This window comes from Cucumis melo, chromosome 12 (assembly GCF_025177605.1).
Source record: "Cucumis melo cultivar AY chromosome 12, USDA_Cmelo_AY_1.0, whole genome shotgun sequence".
NCBI classification, from domain to species: Eukaryota; Viridiplantae; Streptophyta; class Magnoliopsida; order Cucurbitales; family Cucurbitaceae; genus Cucumis; species Cucumis melo.
In genome coordinates, this window is record NC_066868.1 from 12409245 (window position 1) to 12428697 (window position 19453).

The 19453-nt window shown below is 36.9% G+C and overlaps 1 protein-coding gene across 4 annotated transcripts; it reads left to right on the forward strand.

The window, feature by feature from the left end:
• The first annotated feature begins 640 nt into the window (after positions 1-640).
• On the forward strand, positions 641-18337 carry LOC103500073 (transmembrane 9 superfamily member 5). Of its 4 annotated transcripts, none has more exons than XM_008463271.3 (7): positions 641-1189; positions 1763-1803; positions 2127-2718; positions 2829-2960; positions 16922-17078; positions 17194-17678; positions 17772-18337. In XM_008463271.3, exons 1-7 carry the CDS (start codon positions 1029-1031, stop codon positions 17986-17988), a joined length of 1785 nt encoding a protein of 594 aa, XP_008461493.2. In that variant the 5' UTR covers positions 641-1028; the 3' UTR covers positions 17989-18337. The 4 variants fall into 4 exon arrangements, with proteins under 4 accessions (XP_008461493.2, XP_008461519.2, XP_008461510.2 ...); XM_008463297.3 differs by having other exon boundaries at positions 642-1189; positions 2127-2391; XM_008463288.3 differs by having other exon boundaries at positions 1040-1189; positions 2120-2718.
• The last annotated feature ends 1116 nt before the right edge of the window (positions 18338-19453 follow it).

The following is a 19453-nucleotide window of genomic DNA, read 5'->3' on the forward strand; positions in this document are numbered from 1 at the left end:
CAGTTCTCTCATCGGTGATGTAGCAGATAAAAGCAACTTTGACTCCCTTGGGTCCTCTCTCTGCTCCCTAAAGCCCACTTCCAAGATAAGGTCATCAAATTAAGTGGTGGTGCAACAATCCTTTGGTCTATTTGGAAAGAAAGGAACTGTAGAACTTTGAGCGGTATTCAAAACTCCTCAATAAATATTTGGGAAAATGCTTGTAACTTAATTGGGTTGTGGTCTTGCAGAAGCAAGCTACTTACGGATTACACTCCGACTCAAATTGCCCTCAACCTTCAAGCCTTTTACAAATAAGCTTTGACCCCTTATATTTTTCAGGGTTGCCCTCCAGCCCTCCTCTTTGTATCAATTTTAATATCTAATATATGGGTTTCTATGTGTACCTCTCTTGGTAGTTGGTGTTTACATAGTTACCTTTGGTTTCTTGCTAAAAAAAAAACTAGGCCAAAATGAGTACCTATATTCACAAATGTGAAGATGAAGGATTTGTTTAAAAAAACAAAGGTATCTTGTTAATTGTAGGGTAGCCTCTATTTTGAATTTGAAACAATTATATTGAACTTCGGTTCAGCATCTCCCAAGAGATCACCCAAAAAGAAACACTCTACGACCACTTAAAAAGTGTAGTTCAAATAAAACCCAAAGCACACCATTTTAAATTAGGTAGATTTACCGCAACTTTGCTTACTTGAGTTATTTATGCAAGAACCCTTTACATAGTCCTCTCTTTGGAAGTTGATCGTTGCAATTTCTACCAAACCAATCACACCGTTTCTTGCAAAATTACCCGTCGTTAATCCCACTGAATTCTTTGAGTTTAGGCTGTAGATTCCGAATTTTTATTTTGCAAAATCACTGCTAGTCCATGGAGTAGAATCATGAAGGAAGTCAAAGGCTAGTAGTGGAGGATGGTTCTGAGTCGCCATTTTTCTCAAAACGCTACCAAGCCCTTCCACTCCGTCAATTCGCTTGTTCCAATCTCTCATACTTGATCGCCACCTTTTTATTCTTCTTCTTCTTCAACAATGTCTATGTCTCTTCTTGAATTCATTACCATTTTGGTGCTTTTCGATTCCCTGTGCTTCTCACCTCGCCTCTCTACTGCTTCGCCGCTCAATCATCAGTATAATGTCGGAGATCCCGTTCCGTTATTCGTCAACAAGGTCGGACCTTTGACCAACCCCAGGTAGTTCATTGCAATCCCTTTCCTTTACTAATTTGACCTTCTTTCTTATTAATTGATTTGTACCCATCGTAAGCCTTGTGACTCTGAAATAGTGATATGAAAAATTTGAACTGCTTTGAAAATTGTTGTGTCCATGAGTTCTTAACTAAGATCATATCTGTGTATAGGTTTAGAGTGGATTGTACTAAAGTTAGATGAACATACGAGATGAAACATTCAAATTGATACAAATGTGGAAAAAATATTATTCTTCTTGTCCTGTCTTATTGGATAACTCTTGGAACTACATTTTCAACATATTGCTCATTTTTTTGGAACCAATATGCACTGAGGAAAGCGGGGGATTCCTCCCTCTGCCGCTGTGTCAAATCCTTATAGCTTTACCAATGAGGTTTCTCGTTGGACTAGTTTTCAAACATTACAAATGTTGACTTTGTTATTGGGGCAATAATGCCATTTTAACTTATTTGAGATCAAGTCCAGCCTTATATTGAATTTGTTCTCTTTCTCTATCTTTTTGTATCTTGCTTCTGCTTCAGTCTCATTGTTACTTCATTTCCAATTTGCTTGCAGTGAGACATACCAATACTATGAGTTACCGTTCTGCCGTCCAGGTTAGCCTTTCAAAGGAGCGTAATTAGAGAAACTTTCATGTTTTAGTAGATATTAGTGCTATTTGATGATATGGGACGCCAAGGCTTTAGGTCACTTTTCAAATGTATGCTACTTAATTGCTAAAGTTGCATTGAGATTTAAATTTGTTCGTTGTTTTCCTCCTTTATAATTTGGATTGTATGAGCTTCCTGTACGGTAGGGATATTCAGTTGTTTGTAAACATGTTGATTTTGTTAAGGTATCCTATTTTAGAATCACTTTTGTTGCAAATTTTCTTTATATATGGAATGGTCTGTCTGAAGGTCTTCTCCTTAGCTTGCAGATCCAGTAGTCCAAAAGAAAGCAACCTTGGGGGAGGTTTTAAATGGTGATCGACTGAATGGTGCCTTGCATGTGATAAAATTTAGGGAAGAGAAACCGTGGGAGACTCTGTGTGAAAAGAAGCTAAAAGGTGCTGAAGTTTCATTGTTCAGGGATGCTGTCAGGAATGATTTTTACTTCCAACTGTATTGGGATGATCTTCCAGTGTGGGGTTTTGTTGGCAAAATTGATGAACAGAGTTGGTCCTTAGACAAGCAGGGTCCAAAGTATTTTCTCTTCACACATATTCAGTTTGACGTTTCTTTCAATGGGAACCAAATTGTGGAAGTTAGTGCATTTAGTGATCCAAACCATGTTGTTGATATAACTGATGATGATGTTGAACTCAATGTCAAGTTCACTTATTCTATTTTTTGGAATGAAACTTCAGTTCCATATGGAGATAGAATGAATAAGTATTCGAGGGCTTCACTACTGCCTATCAGTCAGAGAATCCACTGGTTTTCATTCTTTAATTCAATTGCTATTATTGTGCTGTTGATGGGATTGCTTAGTTTGCTTTTTATGCGACGTCTCAAGAATGATTTGAGGAAGTAATGTCTTGTAAATAAATTCTGCTCGAGTCTTTTAAATTTTAATAAAGTTTGTTCTGTAAATTAGCTGACCTTTTCTTTATTTTTTTTTTTTGTGTGTGTGTGTTTAGGTGTTCTGGTGGTGATGAAGAGGATGAAAAAGAGGTTGTTTGGAAGTATCTTCATGGAGATGTATTTAGATGTCCTCAAAATTTACCCCTCTTTAGTGCTGTTTTGGGTGTCGGTACACAGCTGCTGACTATGTAAGTTAATTTGAACTATTTCTTCTACAAGCTATGTTCATCATAAAATATTGATATGTCAACCGCAATACTAGCTTCTTTATTATGCATTCTGATAATAGAAGAATTGTGTCCATGTATTATCATCATCGGCTCTACAATTAATTGCCCGTTTTTTACTGAAGCAACCTTGGCCATTACATTTTAAAATAAGACCATCACTTATTTTCTAGGAAAAGCAAACTAGTTTTTATAAAGGTCAATGCTGAACACATAGTGCCACCAAAAGTGCGACGTTAAATGCATTTGAAACATGTGCATGCATTGGAGTGTAAGGAGCACTTCAAGGATAAGGTATAATGGGTTCAATATTGTATCTCTTTATTTTATTTGAGATTCAATTAACTACATGTTGGACATAATCAATTACCTGTTTCCTTTTCAAAACGGGAAAAAAGAAAAAACGACAAAAATAACATGGCACTACACGACTGCTGCAAAGGGGAATATAGTTCTAAAGAAAATCTAATTGTATTAATCTATGACTTGAATAAGGAATGTCCTATAGATAGTATAATTGGCCATTGTATTCTAAAAATAAACACTTAATGAGCTTTTTCTCAAGTATTGTTCTATAGATTGTATAACTTTGTTCTCGATTTCTTAAAAAAACACCTAAATGATCTATAAATTAAGAGTTAATATACCTAAAAAACATTTTATTTCGTCAATGTTATTGAAAGGAAAATGTCAACACGTGGCCTAATATTGTGATAGCAGCTTCTCCTTTCAGTGACAAAGAATTGCAAACATGATTGTTGACAGTGACAAATGGGAAATATGTAGGCTGACTTCCCATGTCTTTGTTTAGTTAAGCCTAATAATTTAACATGTCATTGACATCGTTGATGATGATGCTGACACTGTTTTACTTGCACAGGACACATTTAATACTTAATAGATAAAAACAAAAAGAAAAATACTGAACTATTTCTGAATGGCTTCACGTTTGCATAAAAAGACTAGAGTTCATGTGCAAGGTTTACTACAGATGAACTGAACAAGACAGATGGACAAAGAAAAAGAAGGCTAAATTATAACAATTACCATTGAACTTTGCCCTTTGTTTGAAAAATACCCCTATACTTTTAAAAGTTGAAATATTACCCTTGAAATTCCATAAATTTTTATGTTTCAAAGCTACCTTTGGAATAGGAGTCCTTCAGAATTTCAAACAACAATTGAGACATGGAACTGTGTGATAGACGGCGACCTAAAACCATATGCAGACAATTTTTGTCTAAAATTTTAGAGAATTTCTACTCCAAGGGTATTTTTGAAACATTTGTAAAAGTGAAAGAGTAATATAACTGACTATTAACCAGAGAATAATGGATAAATAGAAAACTAAATGGTGTCTCTGATAGGGATCTAATCAAGAGATTCTAATTGAAAAAGAGAAAAGCCCTAAGGCTGTTACAATCTCTAATCACAAACAAGAGCAAAGAACAATGGCTATCCCTCTCTCTCTCTCTAAACTAGAGAGAAGACTCAACTCACTCAAAACATAATATGATTCCCAAAGTAATATAATTTTCTATATATTTTCACAAAGAGAGAAGGGTTTTTCTTAAATAGAAGAATAACCCATTACAAAGAAAGGAAAAAATAAAATTGGCAAATATAATACAACCAATACAATAAAATATAATACAAGAAAGGAAATAATCAACACTCCCCCTCAAGCTAGTTTTAGAATATCAATCCCTGCTAGTTTTTCAATCAATTGTTGAATTGCCACTTTGAAAGGCCTTTAGTTAACACATCAACAATTTGTTTTGTTGTCGGAAGATAGGGTATACATATTACTCTCGCATCGATCTTTTCCTTTAGTTTATTGACTTTAATATGTTTTGCCTTGTCACGAAGGGTTGGATTGTGGACAATGAAAATTGCTGCCTTTTTAATCGTAGTAAATGTGCATGGACATTGTGGGAGTGAATCTCAATTCTTCCTTGTTGTCCATGTACCCTCACAAATACCATGGGCTAAAGCTCTGAATGAATTTTGCACCACTTGCAACCACACTATGCTTTTTACTTTGACAAGTAACAAGATTTCCTCCAAAAAAAAAGGAGCAGTATCTAGAAGTGGATCTTTTATCAGTCGTGCTACTTGCTTAGTCGGCTTCTATGTAAACTTCAACATTGAAATGGCCATGTCTTTGAAACAATATGCCTTTTCCTAGAGTACCTTTCAAATATCTTAGAATTGTATAAACTGCATCAAAGTAAGGTGGTCTAGGAGCATGCATGAACTGACTTACCATATTAACTGCAAAAGCGATATTAGGACGTGTGTGTGAGAGAGATATAAGTAGTTTCCCTACAAGTCTCTGGTAACTTTTCTTTTTCTTTTATTTCTTTTTCAGTAGCAACTTCCAATTTCAGGTTCTACCAAGTAAACCTGTTTCTTTCAGTAGATCTAGAATATACTTCCTTTAGTTAACAAGAATGCCACTTTTAGACCTGACAAACTCCATGCCTAGGAAATGTTTTAAAGTTCCTAGGTCTTTGATTTGGATCATCAGCTAACCTTTTCTTCATGAAAGTCAATTCTGTCTCATCATTGCTTGTAAGAATGATATCATCAATGTAAACTATCAAAACCATAACCTTGTCATTTATTTTATGTTTATAGACCATAGTATGATCCGCTTGACTTTGACTAAATCCACAGCTCGTGACTGCTTTTTCAAAACGTTCAAACTAAGATCTAGGAGATTGTTTAAGACCGTATAATGATTTCTTTAACTTGCACACTTTTTAATACTGATGATATCTACCTCAAAATCAAGTGGCGAGTCCATAAATACCTCTTCTTCAAGATCCCTATTGAGAAAGACATTCTTAACATCCGAGGACCAAGTTTAGCGTGAGTAGGATTGGGATTATGAATATAAGCAGTTCAACCAAATAATTTTATTGGTAAGTCATAGAACTGATCATTTGATTGAAGCCCGGTACGGTTTGGGTAAATAAGTGGATTGATGATGTTTGGGAAAAATGTAACTTTCACATTGAACCTTTAAATAAATTTGGAAACAAATCCTTTAAGTAAAAGAAATTAGGATGCCTTAATCTATGATGCCAAATCATTATAGTTTCTTTAACAAAAGGAGAACAAACATTACTCAATCTCTGAACTTGTTTATAACTAGCTAAAACTTCATCAAAGTAATAGAGACCACCAATCATCCTAACACATCCAGTCTCTCCACCAAGTTCTAATCCTAAAAGGTATAATAAGTGTCACAGAAGATAATGCGATAGTTAGTATCCTTAGAGATTTTACTAACAGATAGCAAATTGCAAGCTAATTTTGGAACATGAAGGACATAGTGCAACATAAGTTTTGTAGTTAGTGGAATAGTTCCTTTTCCTACAATATGGGTGAAACGACCGTCGACGATGCAGATTTTTTCATTGCAATATATAGGGGAGGAGGATGCAGATAAGGAAGAGAACTAGTCATATGATCAGAGGCTCCAACATCTATAATCCATGGAGATGAGATTGTGCAAGAATGGGCTTTAGGAAAGCTACCTGATTGTGCCAAAGAAACATAGGATTACTAGATGGGGAAGTAGTCTCTAGCAGTTTCGGGATTTGATCAATATGCTCCTTGCTAAACAGGTTGGAATCACCAATGTTTGCATTCGAGATGTGTAGGAAGAATTTCTCTCCCTTTGCTTAGAACTTTTCCTATTTGCAGTTTTTCCATAAAAATTCCAATATTTTCACATCTATATCGGGGTTTATTGTAATGGTCACACTAGACTCGAAACTTTTTATGTATCTTGTCGGATTGATCAGAGGTCTTTATGTTTGTTTGTTCGATCACCTGTGCAAAACTTTTTATTGAATCAATAGGCTTTTTTCCAATCAACGAAGTAACTTTTCTCTCTCTAACTTTTCTCTCAAAATGTGAGTTCCGTTAAGAGATGGGTAAGTTCATGCTTGATAGGAAGGAGTTCCTGGTCAAGCATTGTGAAGATGAGTTTATCCTGGTGGGATGCATTGTGAACCACCAAGAATTCTCCTTTCCGGTGAGGTTCTATGTTGGCTGGGGAGAAGGAGAAAAAGAAAGTCATAACTTGTTAGAAGAAAGTACAAACCTAGTAGCCCCTTGTTCTTTTAGTTTGTCTTTGGGTTAGAGGAGAAAGGATAATGGAAGTCACGTGAATATTTTGAAATCCACTAATTGTGATGGGTTGTCGGAGATTAAAGCATATAGTGGACCTGAGAAGGGTCTAGATAAGTCGTTGGGCATTGTTGATTTGGGAGGTGGGAGTGAGTGAAGAAGGGCCGTGTTGGAGCAGACAAGAGTAACTTATCGGATCATTCTTTGGGCTCTCTTAAGAATTCCATGCTGAGCAAAGGAAATATTAAAAGAGGGTTGCTGAGGTCTAGACTTGAGGCCCAAGACAAGGTTCAAAGGAATTCTAAGGAAGGTGACATGCATCAAAGGGGTTTTCATTTTTGAAAAGATGTTCGGAGATTTCGGTTCAGACTCATCGTTTGTAAATTATTCAGATGATTCGTTCTTGTTGACTCCGATTAGAAAGAGTTTTGAGGAGGTGGAGTTGGGAGATTTTTTCGAAGAAGGGGATGGTTCAAGAGAGTGTCCAACTTCACTGGTTCCGATCAAGAAGGTTATTGAATTGTTTATGTGTTTCAAGATAGCTTCAGAGGGTGATCCTGTAAATTGTACTCCTTAAAAGGAAGAGTCGAGGGTGGAAGATAGCACCATGAAGAAGTTGGAATTGTCTCTAGATGGCATTTTTCTTGCAAGTTAGGCAAGTGGGTTCCTCTAAACTCCTATCTGGTGGAGAGCTCATGCGGTAGGACAAATTAGGTAAGTCTTCTTTCTTTGGTTCCTTGTCCTCCAAGGAGTCTAGGAGAGTCTAATAGGGGAGGTGGTGTCTTTTCTCCTAATTTTGTGTCTCCAAGAATTGGTAATTGGAGTGGGGGTGTTGGTCAGTCCGGAGCCGAATGTTTTTTCTCTCCTTCTGTCTTTTTGAATCCTTATCCTTATTAAGATTATTCGGGTTGTGCCTTACCCCTTGCGCCTGTCTATTTCCTGGTAGAGTGGTAGCTGGTGCTCAATCATATTGTTCAAGCGATGGGTGTTGGTTTAGGAGGCGGTGGAGGGCCTCTTACCGATATTGACTTTATGGGGATTTTATTAGGTCATTAAACCCTCTCTGAAATGCAGGGTGCCCTGCTTGGTGAAGTTAAAATTGATGAGAGGTGGAACGTTTTGGGTTCAATAAGTATTAAAAGAAGTGGAGGCTAAAGTAGGAAAAAATGATAAGGGTGGCATTAACCTATCTGTGGCGGAAGGAGGGGTTAAGCTGAAATGTAAGGAGGGTAGTGACAGGTTGTCTAGGGAATTAAAGAAACTGGACAGTTCAGTGAACTGTGGGGGCAAGAAAGCCTTAAAGGAGGCACGGTCGTCTAAGTCGTTATGTGAAAGATTGTTTCTTGGAATGTTAGGGCCTGGAGGGTTAAGTCTTAAAGAAAGCTTGTGAAGGATGTGCTTAGACAAGAAGATCCTTACCTTGTTATTTTGATGGACACCAAAAGAAGTGAGTTTTGCTGTTGGAGGATTGCTAGTATTTAGAAGCGTAGGAGGGTGGAGTAGGAGGTTCTTAAGGCTGAGCATTTGTCTGGCAGGATTCTAGTGCTATGGAACTCGAGATCATGTGTTACCTTTGAAGTGGTTCGTAGTAGACATTCCATTACTATTGTTTTTTTGGATGGTGTGGTGAAGAGTTTTGGGTCATTGGAGTTTATGGCCCCTTGAGGATTAGCGGTAGGAATTTGTTTTGAGAGGAGCTAGGAGATCTTTTTGGTTATTGTGGGTCGAGTTGGTGTGTGGTGGGTGATTTTAATTTCGTTTGGTCCTCGGATGAGAAAGGTTCAGGAGGGAGAATTACCAGATGTATGTGATGTTTCAACAGTTTTATCGATGATTGCGGGTTATTTTACGCTTCTCTTGTTGGGGGTAAATTTACTTGGGCCAATAGTAGGGTGACTACGAGAATTGATAGGGTCCTTATGTTGGAAGTTTGGTTGAGAGGTTTGGGAACCCTAGGCAGGTTAGAGGGTCTAGAATCACTGGCCCCTTATTTTGACTAATAGTAGGTTGAATTGGGGTTCGATTCCTTTCCATTTCTTGCTTCTTGGTGGAATGTGCGATTCAAGGAAGGTGGGAGGGTTTTAGAATTATGGAGAAACTGAGAATTCTTAAAGGTCTGCTTAGAGTTTGGAATAAAGGGGTTTTCGGTGATATCCGTATTAAAAAGGAGATTATTGCCAAGATTGACAAGATTGACAAGATTGATGCTTTCCTGTTGGAGGGCCCCTTTGACTATGGTCTCACTGAGGAGAGGTTTAGTTTAAAAAGGAAATCTAGAGGAGGTGATTAGAAAGGATAATGTAAGGTGGTATCAAAAGTCTAAAATCAAGTGGGCCAAGGAAAGAAACTGTAATATGGGTTTTTTTCATAGAGTGGTTAATGGAAGAAGGAACAAGAATCATATTGGTCTTTTGTTTTTAGACAATGGGATTTGTACTAGAGATAGAAAGGAAATTGAGGAGGAAATCATAAATTCTTTCTCTAATCTCTATAGTCCTGAGGTGTTGGATAAGTCGATTTGTGGAGGGCTTAGATTGGAGGCTTATATCGCCAAGGAAGAATAAGGAATTAGTGGCCCTGTTTACCTTAGAAGAGATTACAAAGGTTGTTTTCAGTTGTGATGGTAACAAGTTTCCTAGTGCTGATGGGTTATCGATGGCATTCTTTCAGGAGAACTTGGTCTCATCAAAGGAGATTTGGAGGGGGTATTCAAGGAATTCTTGCAAGAGGGATCTTGAACAGTTGATTGGTTAAAACCTCAGTTTGTTTGATACCTAAAAAGGAAAATATGAATAGCTGAAGGAGTTTCCAGCCATTTAGCCTCATTACTAGTGTTTATAAGATTTTGGCTAATCTTGCTAATCGTTTAAGTGCTTCTGTCGACAATTTCCAACACTTAAGAGGCTTTTTTTACTGGAAGGTGAATTCTTGACCAAGCTCTGATGGCTAATAAAGCTATTGAGGAGTACAGATCGAAGAACTTGGAGGGTGTTCTGTCAAAGCTTGACTTTGAGAAAGTGTATGACCATGTGGATTGGAATTTTTTGGATAGAGTAATGATCATGAAAGGATTTGGTTATAAATGAAGAATGTGGATGTGGGGGTGTGTTAGAAACGTTAAGTACTCCATTCTCATCAATGGAACCTCAAAAGGGTTGATTCAAGCTTCTAGGGTTCTAAGACAAGGGGACCCTTTGTCTCCATTTCCTACTCGTGGTGGATGTCTTAAATTGGATGATAAGTAAAGGTGTTGATGGAAACATTATTGAGCCTTTTAAGATTGGTAGAGATGAGAAGTAGTCTTACCGCACCTTCAATTGGTTGATGATACAATGTTATTTTGTTCTGGAAAAGAGGAGTCTTTCCACATTCTCAAACATATGGTTGAGTTCTTTGAAGAGATGTCGGGGCTGAAAATCAATAGAAGCAAGTGCCCTATTTTTGGCGTTAATTCTAATCAGCTAATTTATAGAGGTGGGCAAAGGTGTTTGATTATGGGGTGGGTTCTTTTCCATCTTTTTACCTTGGGCTCCCTCTTGGGGGTAATTCGAGATTTGTGTCCTTTTGGAACCCTATATATGAGAAAATTCGTAAGAGATTGGTGGTGCGAAAGAAAGGTTATTCTCTAAAGCTGACAGATTAACTCTAATTAAATTCGTGTTGACTGGTATCCCGGTGTATTATCTTTCTCTGTTCAGGGCCGAGCTTGGTGTGTTCCATTGAAAAATGCATGAGAGATTTTTTGTGGGAGGGGTGGGTGAGGGTCATGAATCCCATCTGGTTAGTTGGGAGGTGGTGGGGCGACCCGTTAGTCAGGGGGACTAGGGATTGGTAACCTTAGAATTTGTAACAGAGCTTTGTTGGCAAAGTGGCTTTGGTGCTTCCATCTTGAATCCGATTTTCTTTGGCATAGGATTATTGTGAGCAAGCATGGTCCCCATCCTTTTGAGTGGATGTCGATATGGGTTAAAGGCACTTTTTGAAATCCTTGGAAGGATATTTCTTTCGAGCTCCCTTCTTTTTAGCGATTTACTTGTTTTATGGGGGATGGTAAGGACACTTACTTTTGGGAGGATCAATGGGTGGGGGATAATCTCCTTTGTTCGATTTATCCACATTCTATCCTTCTTAGTTAGAGGTTCAATCTCTATTTGGCGAAACTAAGCAAGAGCTTCTTCATCTGCCACTTCTTAAAGAAGAACTGTGACAAGGGATGACTTTGAAGCATCATCACGGATAAGAGCGTCCTCAAGAGCTAATTCGGGCACTGTATGCAAGTGAGTTGCAGCCTACAATCCAAACTGAGGATGGGTTTTTGTAGTTTGCTCACCCTCGTGGGATCACGACCCTTTGTCCCGGCCATTGTAGCACGTCTGTTGCCCAGGACATAGGGGGCATGATGACTTGACGTCATCCTCACCTTCCACCGGCAGTCTGCTCAAGATTCCAACTTTAACGGTTGGTAACTAAACACGAGGGTTACGCTCGTTGCTGAACTTAACCCAACACCTTACAGCATGAGCTGACGACAACCATGCACCACCTGTGTCTGTGTTCTCGAAGGCACCCCTCTTTCAAGAGGATTCACGACATGTCAAGCCTTGGTAAGGTTCATTGCTTTTTTTTTTTATTAAACCACATGCTCCACCGCTTGTGTGGATCCTTGTCAATTCCTTTGTGTTTTATTCGAGTATGGATTCTAAAAAAGACAAGACCCATAAAAATTCAATTCCTTCTCAAATATCCTCTTCCAAAAACTATACTATTTCAAATCTCTTGGTGAGATCTGAGAATTATGCGTCTTTCTCTTTCGAGTTTTGTCGTAATTTGACCAATAGGGAAACAACGAAGGTGGTTTCTCTTCTCTCCTTGCTTGAGGGGTGCTTGTTTAGAGAGAGGAGAAGGGATGTTTGTGTTTGGAATTCTAATTCTAGTCGGGTGTTCTCTTGTAAGTCTCTGTTTAGTCTGTTGTTGGATCCCGCCACCCCTAAGGAGTCGGCTTTTGATGTGGTATGGAGGATAAGGTTCCTAAAAAAGTTAGGTTCTTATCTCGCAAGTCTTGCTTGGTTAGGTTAATACTTGATAGGTTTGTTAGGAGGAGGACTTCGCTTGTCAAACCTTTTTGTTGCATGCTGTGTTGGAAGGCAAATGAAGTCTTGATCATCTTTTTTGGGATTGCCAGTTTGCGAGGGTCTTGTGGTGTTCCTTCCTTTAGGGGTTTAGTGTTAGCTTTTCTGGCATGTGGAGTGTTAGAGCGACGATGGAGAAGATCCTCCTCCATCCATGCCTTTCAAAGATAAAAGGAGGTTTTTTATGGCTTCCTGGGGTGTGTGTGGTTATTTGGGATATTTGGGGAGAGAAGAATGATAGGGTCTTTTGGGGTAGAGAGAGGGGCATCGTGAGATTTGGTCCTTGGTTAGATTTGATGTGTCCTTTTGGGCTTCGATTTTGAAGTTCTTTTGTAACTATTCCAAAGGCAATATTTTACTTAGTTGATCCCCTTTTTTTAATTGGAGTGGTTTTGGTGGGCTGGTTTCTTTTGCATGTCCTTGTATTTTTTTCATTTTTTCTCAATGAAAGTCGTCGATTTCATAAAAAAAGGTTGTTTTCCAATTATAACATTCTTGCAGTTTTCTTCCTTGCGAACTTTAGAAGACATGTCATTAATAGATGGAAGAGAGGTTTTCCCAAGTATTCAGACTTCTAACCTCATCACATTGAACATTGAGGCCAACAAGAATCTTGTAACTATGACTGTCTTCTACAATTTTCCTGCAGTGCTTTTGATCATCTGTAGACTTCCACTCGGATGCATCAAAGAGATTCAGGTCTTGCCAAATGCTTTTTGGGAGTGAAAGTATTGTGTCGACTAACGGATACCATCTTAAATCACCAATTCAACACAAAAGCTTAAGCTTATGGGTAAATTTAATATGATATCTAATGTTGTCCCTCACTTGTGGGCTTGAAATATGAAGAAAGACTCAACAAGTAAAAATCAATATTAAATGGGGAGGAAACATCAATGCAAAAGCTTGAATCCAGGATATTCTAAAGCAACTTGTTCCTGATACCATGCCAAAATAATATAATTCTTGTATATTTCACAATGAGAGGAGTTTTTTCAAATGGAAGAACAACCTATTACAAAGAAGGAAAAAATAAATTTGACAAATATAATACAACCAATACAATAAAATATAACAGAAAGGAAGTACTCAACAATGATCCTTCTTCAGACTTCCCCATTCCACCCACTAACTGTGGTTCCCCCTTCTCCATCTCCAAATTAACACCGGAAACCATACTTCCACACACAAGTTCTTTTCCTTTTTTTACCCTTCCTACTATGCCAATACAATAGGTGGTCTACCATTACTCTCCACTTTAAGAACACCTTGTACTCAAGGTGACGGTTTGAAAATTGTTGCTTGGAGTTGTCAAATAGCTCCCACGTGGCTCCATGACTTGGCAATCTTTTCCAACCTACTAAATCTTCCCACACTTTAGTTGAAGGATTCTCCTGATAGCCAAAAATTTCATCAAGCCATTCATGTGTTTTAGATAAGTAGGGAAGCATAGGCCGTATCTCATGATGTTGTCCAAGTGACTTCTCCCGTTGGGACACTTAAAAGATAGGGTGGATTGTAGCTTCTGGTGCCAACTCCAGTTTATAAGCTACTGCTTTAACCTTATCCAGCACCTGGTATGGCCCAAAAAGCTTTGGAGATCAGCTTCTCATTTCCTAGCTGCCTCAAGGAAGACTGTCCATAATGCTGTATTTTCAAAAATACCCAATCGTCCACTTGAAACTCCACATCACGACTCTTTTGATCAGCATATTTCTTTATCCTCTTTTGTGAACTCTAGCTGTTCCATCAACACCCTCAATGCTACATCACGGTCTTTAACTGGTGATCTTGAGTAGAATTTGAAGTCATAGAATCACCATACAAAGGAGGTGGTAAGCGACCATAGACTGTGTGAAGCGGAGTAACGCCAATAGAGAACTGTACATAGTATTGTACCAGTATGCAGCACAGTGCAGCTATGGTATCCACTCCTCTGGTCTTTTTCCACAGAAGCATCGTAAATAAGCTTCAACACTCCAATTAACAACTTCCTTGTGTCCAACAGACTGAGGATGACCCACCAAACTCCTATTGAATTGGGCATTGGCCAAAAGTCTCTTGCCATAAATGACTTAAGAACACTTCATGACAATTACCAGAGTTAGCTTGGCTCAATGGTATTGACATGACTTCCATCTTAAAAGATCAGATATTCAATATCCCATCCCATATGTTATACACAAAAAACACTTCATGACAATCAGACACTATAGAAGTAGGATACTTGTGCAGCCTCATAACTTCTTTGACAAAAACTCCGGCCACTGATTTTGCAAGTGCAATGAAATAGGCATATTTGCTTAATTTGTCGAGTACTACAAATATCATGTCATATCTTTCTGCCTTGGTTAAGCCTTCAATGAAATCCATTGAAATATCATTCCAAATAGTATTGGGGTTTAGGAATCTCCAACGACATTAACAATCCTGCTGGTGGAAGAGCCAATGTCTTGTTCTTTTGACAACTACACTCTTCAACATGTTTCTTCTCATTTGATTTCATTTCTTTCCAATACAGCTCTCCTGTCAACCTTTTCTACGTTTGTAAAAAGCCCCAATGTCCTTCAAAAACTGAGTCATGTTAGGTATGTAAAACTATCGGTATCAAAGTAGAAGTCTTGGATAATACCCACCAGGAATTGTACTTCAATATGCCTTGCTGCATTGTGAACTTTGGAACACTTTCAGCATCTTCTTTTAGCTTGTTAATTATCTCCAACAACTTAGGATCCTTCTCCACTTCAGCTTTGATTACCTGCACATCGCAATGTAGGAGCTGACAAGTGAGCTAGATATACAGTAGGAGGTACTCAGAGACAAAGCAACAGCAGGTTTATTTTCAGGCCCCGGCTAACAAACCACTTCAAAATCACAGCCTAACAACTTTGGCCCTGTTTGGTAACTATTTCTTTCTGGTTTTGTTTTTGAAAATTAAGCATATTGTTTCCATGTCTTACAATGATTTGCATATTTCTTAAATATAGTTGATTTTTTAGCCAAATTTAAAAAACAAAAACAACTTTTTGAAAGCTATTATTTTTAGTTTTCAAAATTTGGCTTGGTTTTGTTAAACCATTGGTAGAATGTAGATAACAAAGAAGAAAGTTGGAAGTGGAAATAGTGTATCTTAATTTTCAAAAAAATAAAAAAAAAAGATTACCAGACTGCCAAACATGGCCTTAACTATCCATTTTTGATGTTGTGGTTGTCTAACCCTTTGATCTAATAAGAATTTCAATGCCTTTTGATCTGTTTTTACTACAAACCTTCTCCCCAACAAATAAGGCCTCCAACGTAGAACTGCCTACGACCATAAGCTTCCTCTCATAAACCGGTTTAGCACGATCATGCATAGATAATGTATGACCATAGAAGCAATCCACGTTTGTTGTTGTACTAACACACTCCTACTTCTGTAACTACAGCCATAGGTTCGCTCTCATAAACTGGACTTAAAAATGGGAAGTAAAAATAATGTAATATTACTCCTCTACATCATTGAACCAAATACAAGGTCTTCTTATATAGAGAAAGATCAACAAATAAGGAAAGAATAAAAAGGAAAAAATAGACATAGATAAAAAGAATAATCTTATAATTTCTGATTTGGTTCAATAGGGGTTTCTACCGTCCGACAACCAAGTAAGCCCGTCTCTTGAAGCAAATCGATAACATATTTTCTTTGATTAACAAAAATCCCTTTCTTAGACCTTGCAATTTCCATCCTTAAAAGATATTTTAAGGCTCCCAAGTCTTTTATTTCAAACTCACTCGCTACCTTGTTCTTAAGATCAACTAAACCTTCATCATTTCTTGTAAGAACAATGTCATCAACATAGACAATTAAAATAGCAGTTTTATTATTCTCAGAGTGTTTATAGAAGATTGTATGATCTGCTTGACTTTGTTGGACCCCTAACTGGTGCCCTAACTAGTGATTGTCTTTCCAAAGCGTTCAAACCATGCTCTTAGAGACTGTTTAAGACAATATTTAATGATTTCTTTAATCTGCAAACTTTGTTAGTTTCCAGTTCCATTTCAAATCCTGGCTGTAAACACATAAACACTTTTCTTCTAAATCACTATGGAGAAAAAAATTCTTAACGTCTAATTAATGAAGAGGTCAATCCAATTAGCCGTAAGAGACAAAAGGACTCTGATTGAGTTGATTTTTGCAATCGGAGAAAAAGTCTCCTGGTAATCGATTCCATAGGTTTGAATAAAGCCTTTAGCTACTAGTTTGGCCTTGTATCTTTCAATACTACCATAACATCACACTTTACTCTAAACACCCATTTACACCCCCACAAGCTTCTGATCTTTTGTTGATTTTGTTATTTCCCAAATTCCACTTTGCCTTAGAGGATTCATTTCTTCCATAACTGCTAGTTTCCAATTTGGATCATCTAGAGCTTCTTGTATATTCCTAGGAACAAATAAGTTATGCCATAGTTATGTGAAATTTTCCTTTCAAGTTATGTTAAGAGTCCGTTACTTGTGCAATTACAACAGATTGTGGAGAGAAAAGTGTTTTGACCCATTATACCGAAGTCCTATTTTTATAAGGCTATCACAGTAGTCATTTTAAGTGTGTTTATCATTAAATCTAGAATTTATTTCCCTCATTTTGTGGAATTTCTCCAACAGGTTTTGCTGTTTGTTTCTTCTTGCGTTTCTGGGGATCCTTTACCCATACAATCGAGGATCACTATTCACTTCCATTATTTTGATCTATTCTCTTACATCTGCGGTATCTGGGTATGTATCTGCTTCTTTCCACTGCCAGTTTGCCGAGATTGGATGGGTAAATTTTCCTTCTCTGTGTTAAACTCTGATATAATTTTTTGCCATATTCTTTTAATGACATGTGATCTTTTGCCATTTCCTTCTCTCTTTTGATTTCAACTTTGTATTTGCAGGAGAGAAGTGTTATTTTATCCGGGATTCTGTATTTGGGGCCATCATTCGTCATAATTTCTATCCTAAATATCATTGCTATATCTAATGGAACTACTGCAGCATTGCCTATCGGCACCATCATAGTGATTCTGCTCATATATGTTTTTATCAGCCTCCCATTGCTTGTATTTGGTGGTATAATAGGACACCGCTTTAGATCTGAGTTTCAAGCGCCTTGCGCCACCAAGCGAAACCCACGAGAGATTCCTCCTCTGGCTTGGTTCAGAAAACTTCCATGTCAAATGTTCATTAGTGGTCTGCTGTCATTCAGTGCGGTTGTTCTTGAATTACATCACTTGTATGCAAGCATGTGGGGATTCAAAATTTTCACTCTTCCTAGCATTTTGTTCATCACATTCATCATCCTTATCATACTCACTGCAATCTTAAGCGTCGGTTTAACTTACATTCAGCTATCAGTTGAAGATCATCAATGGTGGTGGAGGTATCTACTACTTATGTCCAACCTTCATGATGCATGTTTGTTCTTTTTGAGATTGTCATCCATTTTATAATTACCGCCTTTTTGACTTTTCAGATCTGTGTTCTCCGGTGGTTCAGCTGCCATTTTTATGTTTGGATATTGCATATACTTCTACGCCAGATCAAATATGAATGGTTTCTTGCAGCTATGCTTCTTCGTAGGGTATAATGCTTGTATATGCTACGCATTCTTCCTGATGCTAGGAGTTATAAGTTTTCGTGTTTCCTTGATTTTTGTTCGTCGTATTTACGATGCTGTCAAAAGTGAATGAATTCATTTGATGATGTCTTCATTTCTATCATCATAATGAGGGAAGAAGGAAGCAGTAATTGGCTAACTTTCGTAGGACCACGATGATTGTGAAGATGTTTTCATCCACTTGAAGAAATTCATGGTAAGTAAGAAAGCAAAGATGTTAGTAATTGAGTAGATCGTCCTTTCTTTGGCTTGTAGGAAAAAAAAACTGTTAGACAAAGAATCAAAGTGAACAAGATTTTGCATTGTTCTTTATTTGGAACAATATTAATTCTTATGATTTTGAACTCTCCGAATGGTTGAATGAATATCCATCCATGGATTAAGATGCATGAAATAATTCCACCATTTTTTTGAAAGAATAATTCCACCATGTTCCTTTTTGTATATTTCATATCAATTATTTGCATAAGCTTTTTTTTATTTGATGAATATCAAATTAGTCAGCAGATTTGAAACTACAAGCTCCAAGTCGTATGCTCGTGTTTCAATTATAAAAGGAAAATTGCTGATGTATGTTTCTAGATGTGAAAAAAATATCATCCTTGATATACTATATTGTTTGGGTCATTTTGATTGAATTGTTTGAAAAATGGGAATTGAAATAAGACTAAGATCACAGGAAATTGGGATGAGAATAAGATTGAAATTAAGGAGTCTAAAAATAATAAGTTTGAGAATAAAATTTCTTGGAATTAAGTGGATATATTTAGTGGTGTATGAGAATATATTAAGAATGTATCCGAATACATTCTTTTTGTATTCTATTTGTAAAACTAATTATGAAAATTCTATAAATTTTTAGTATAATAATTGATAAACAATAAATCCAATCCAAAAATTTGAAAAAGTTAATTATTTAGCAATCAATAATAACATTAACTAAGTTATTAATCACAAGTATTTGTATAATGAGTAATTTTATGGGTAAATTTGATGATCATGATGTAAATAAAGTGATTAATAAATTTTATTTAATTAGTGATAAACTAGTTATAATCATGGAGTCTTTTCATAAATATAAAAAAACGGCAAAGTATTTACACTATATAGAACAATTTTGAAAATGGAAAAAGCCTAGAGACCCATCGTGTAAAATACCAAAAATGTTCCGTCAACAATGTGCGTAATATATTTGGTAACGCGATTTAGTACACGATCGTTTAAATTTGTTTTTTCAATTCTATAGTTTAATTTGATTACATGATCGTTTAATTAATTGGGTTACAAGATTTTTTAGATTTGTTTACACACGATCGTTTAGATTTGAAATATTTGGGCTTCCAAATCTAAACGATTTTTTTTTTCAAAATTTGGTATAAACGATTTTTTTCAATATTTTTTATACACAGTCTTTTAGTTTTGGTTATCCTAATTTAAATGTCTAACCAATTTTTTCAAGATTCTTTAATTTGATTACCTAATCTAAATGTAAAAAGGAAAAGAAGAGGACGATAGGATGCATGTAGTGGATGAAAAAA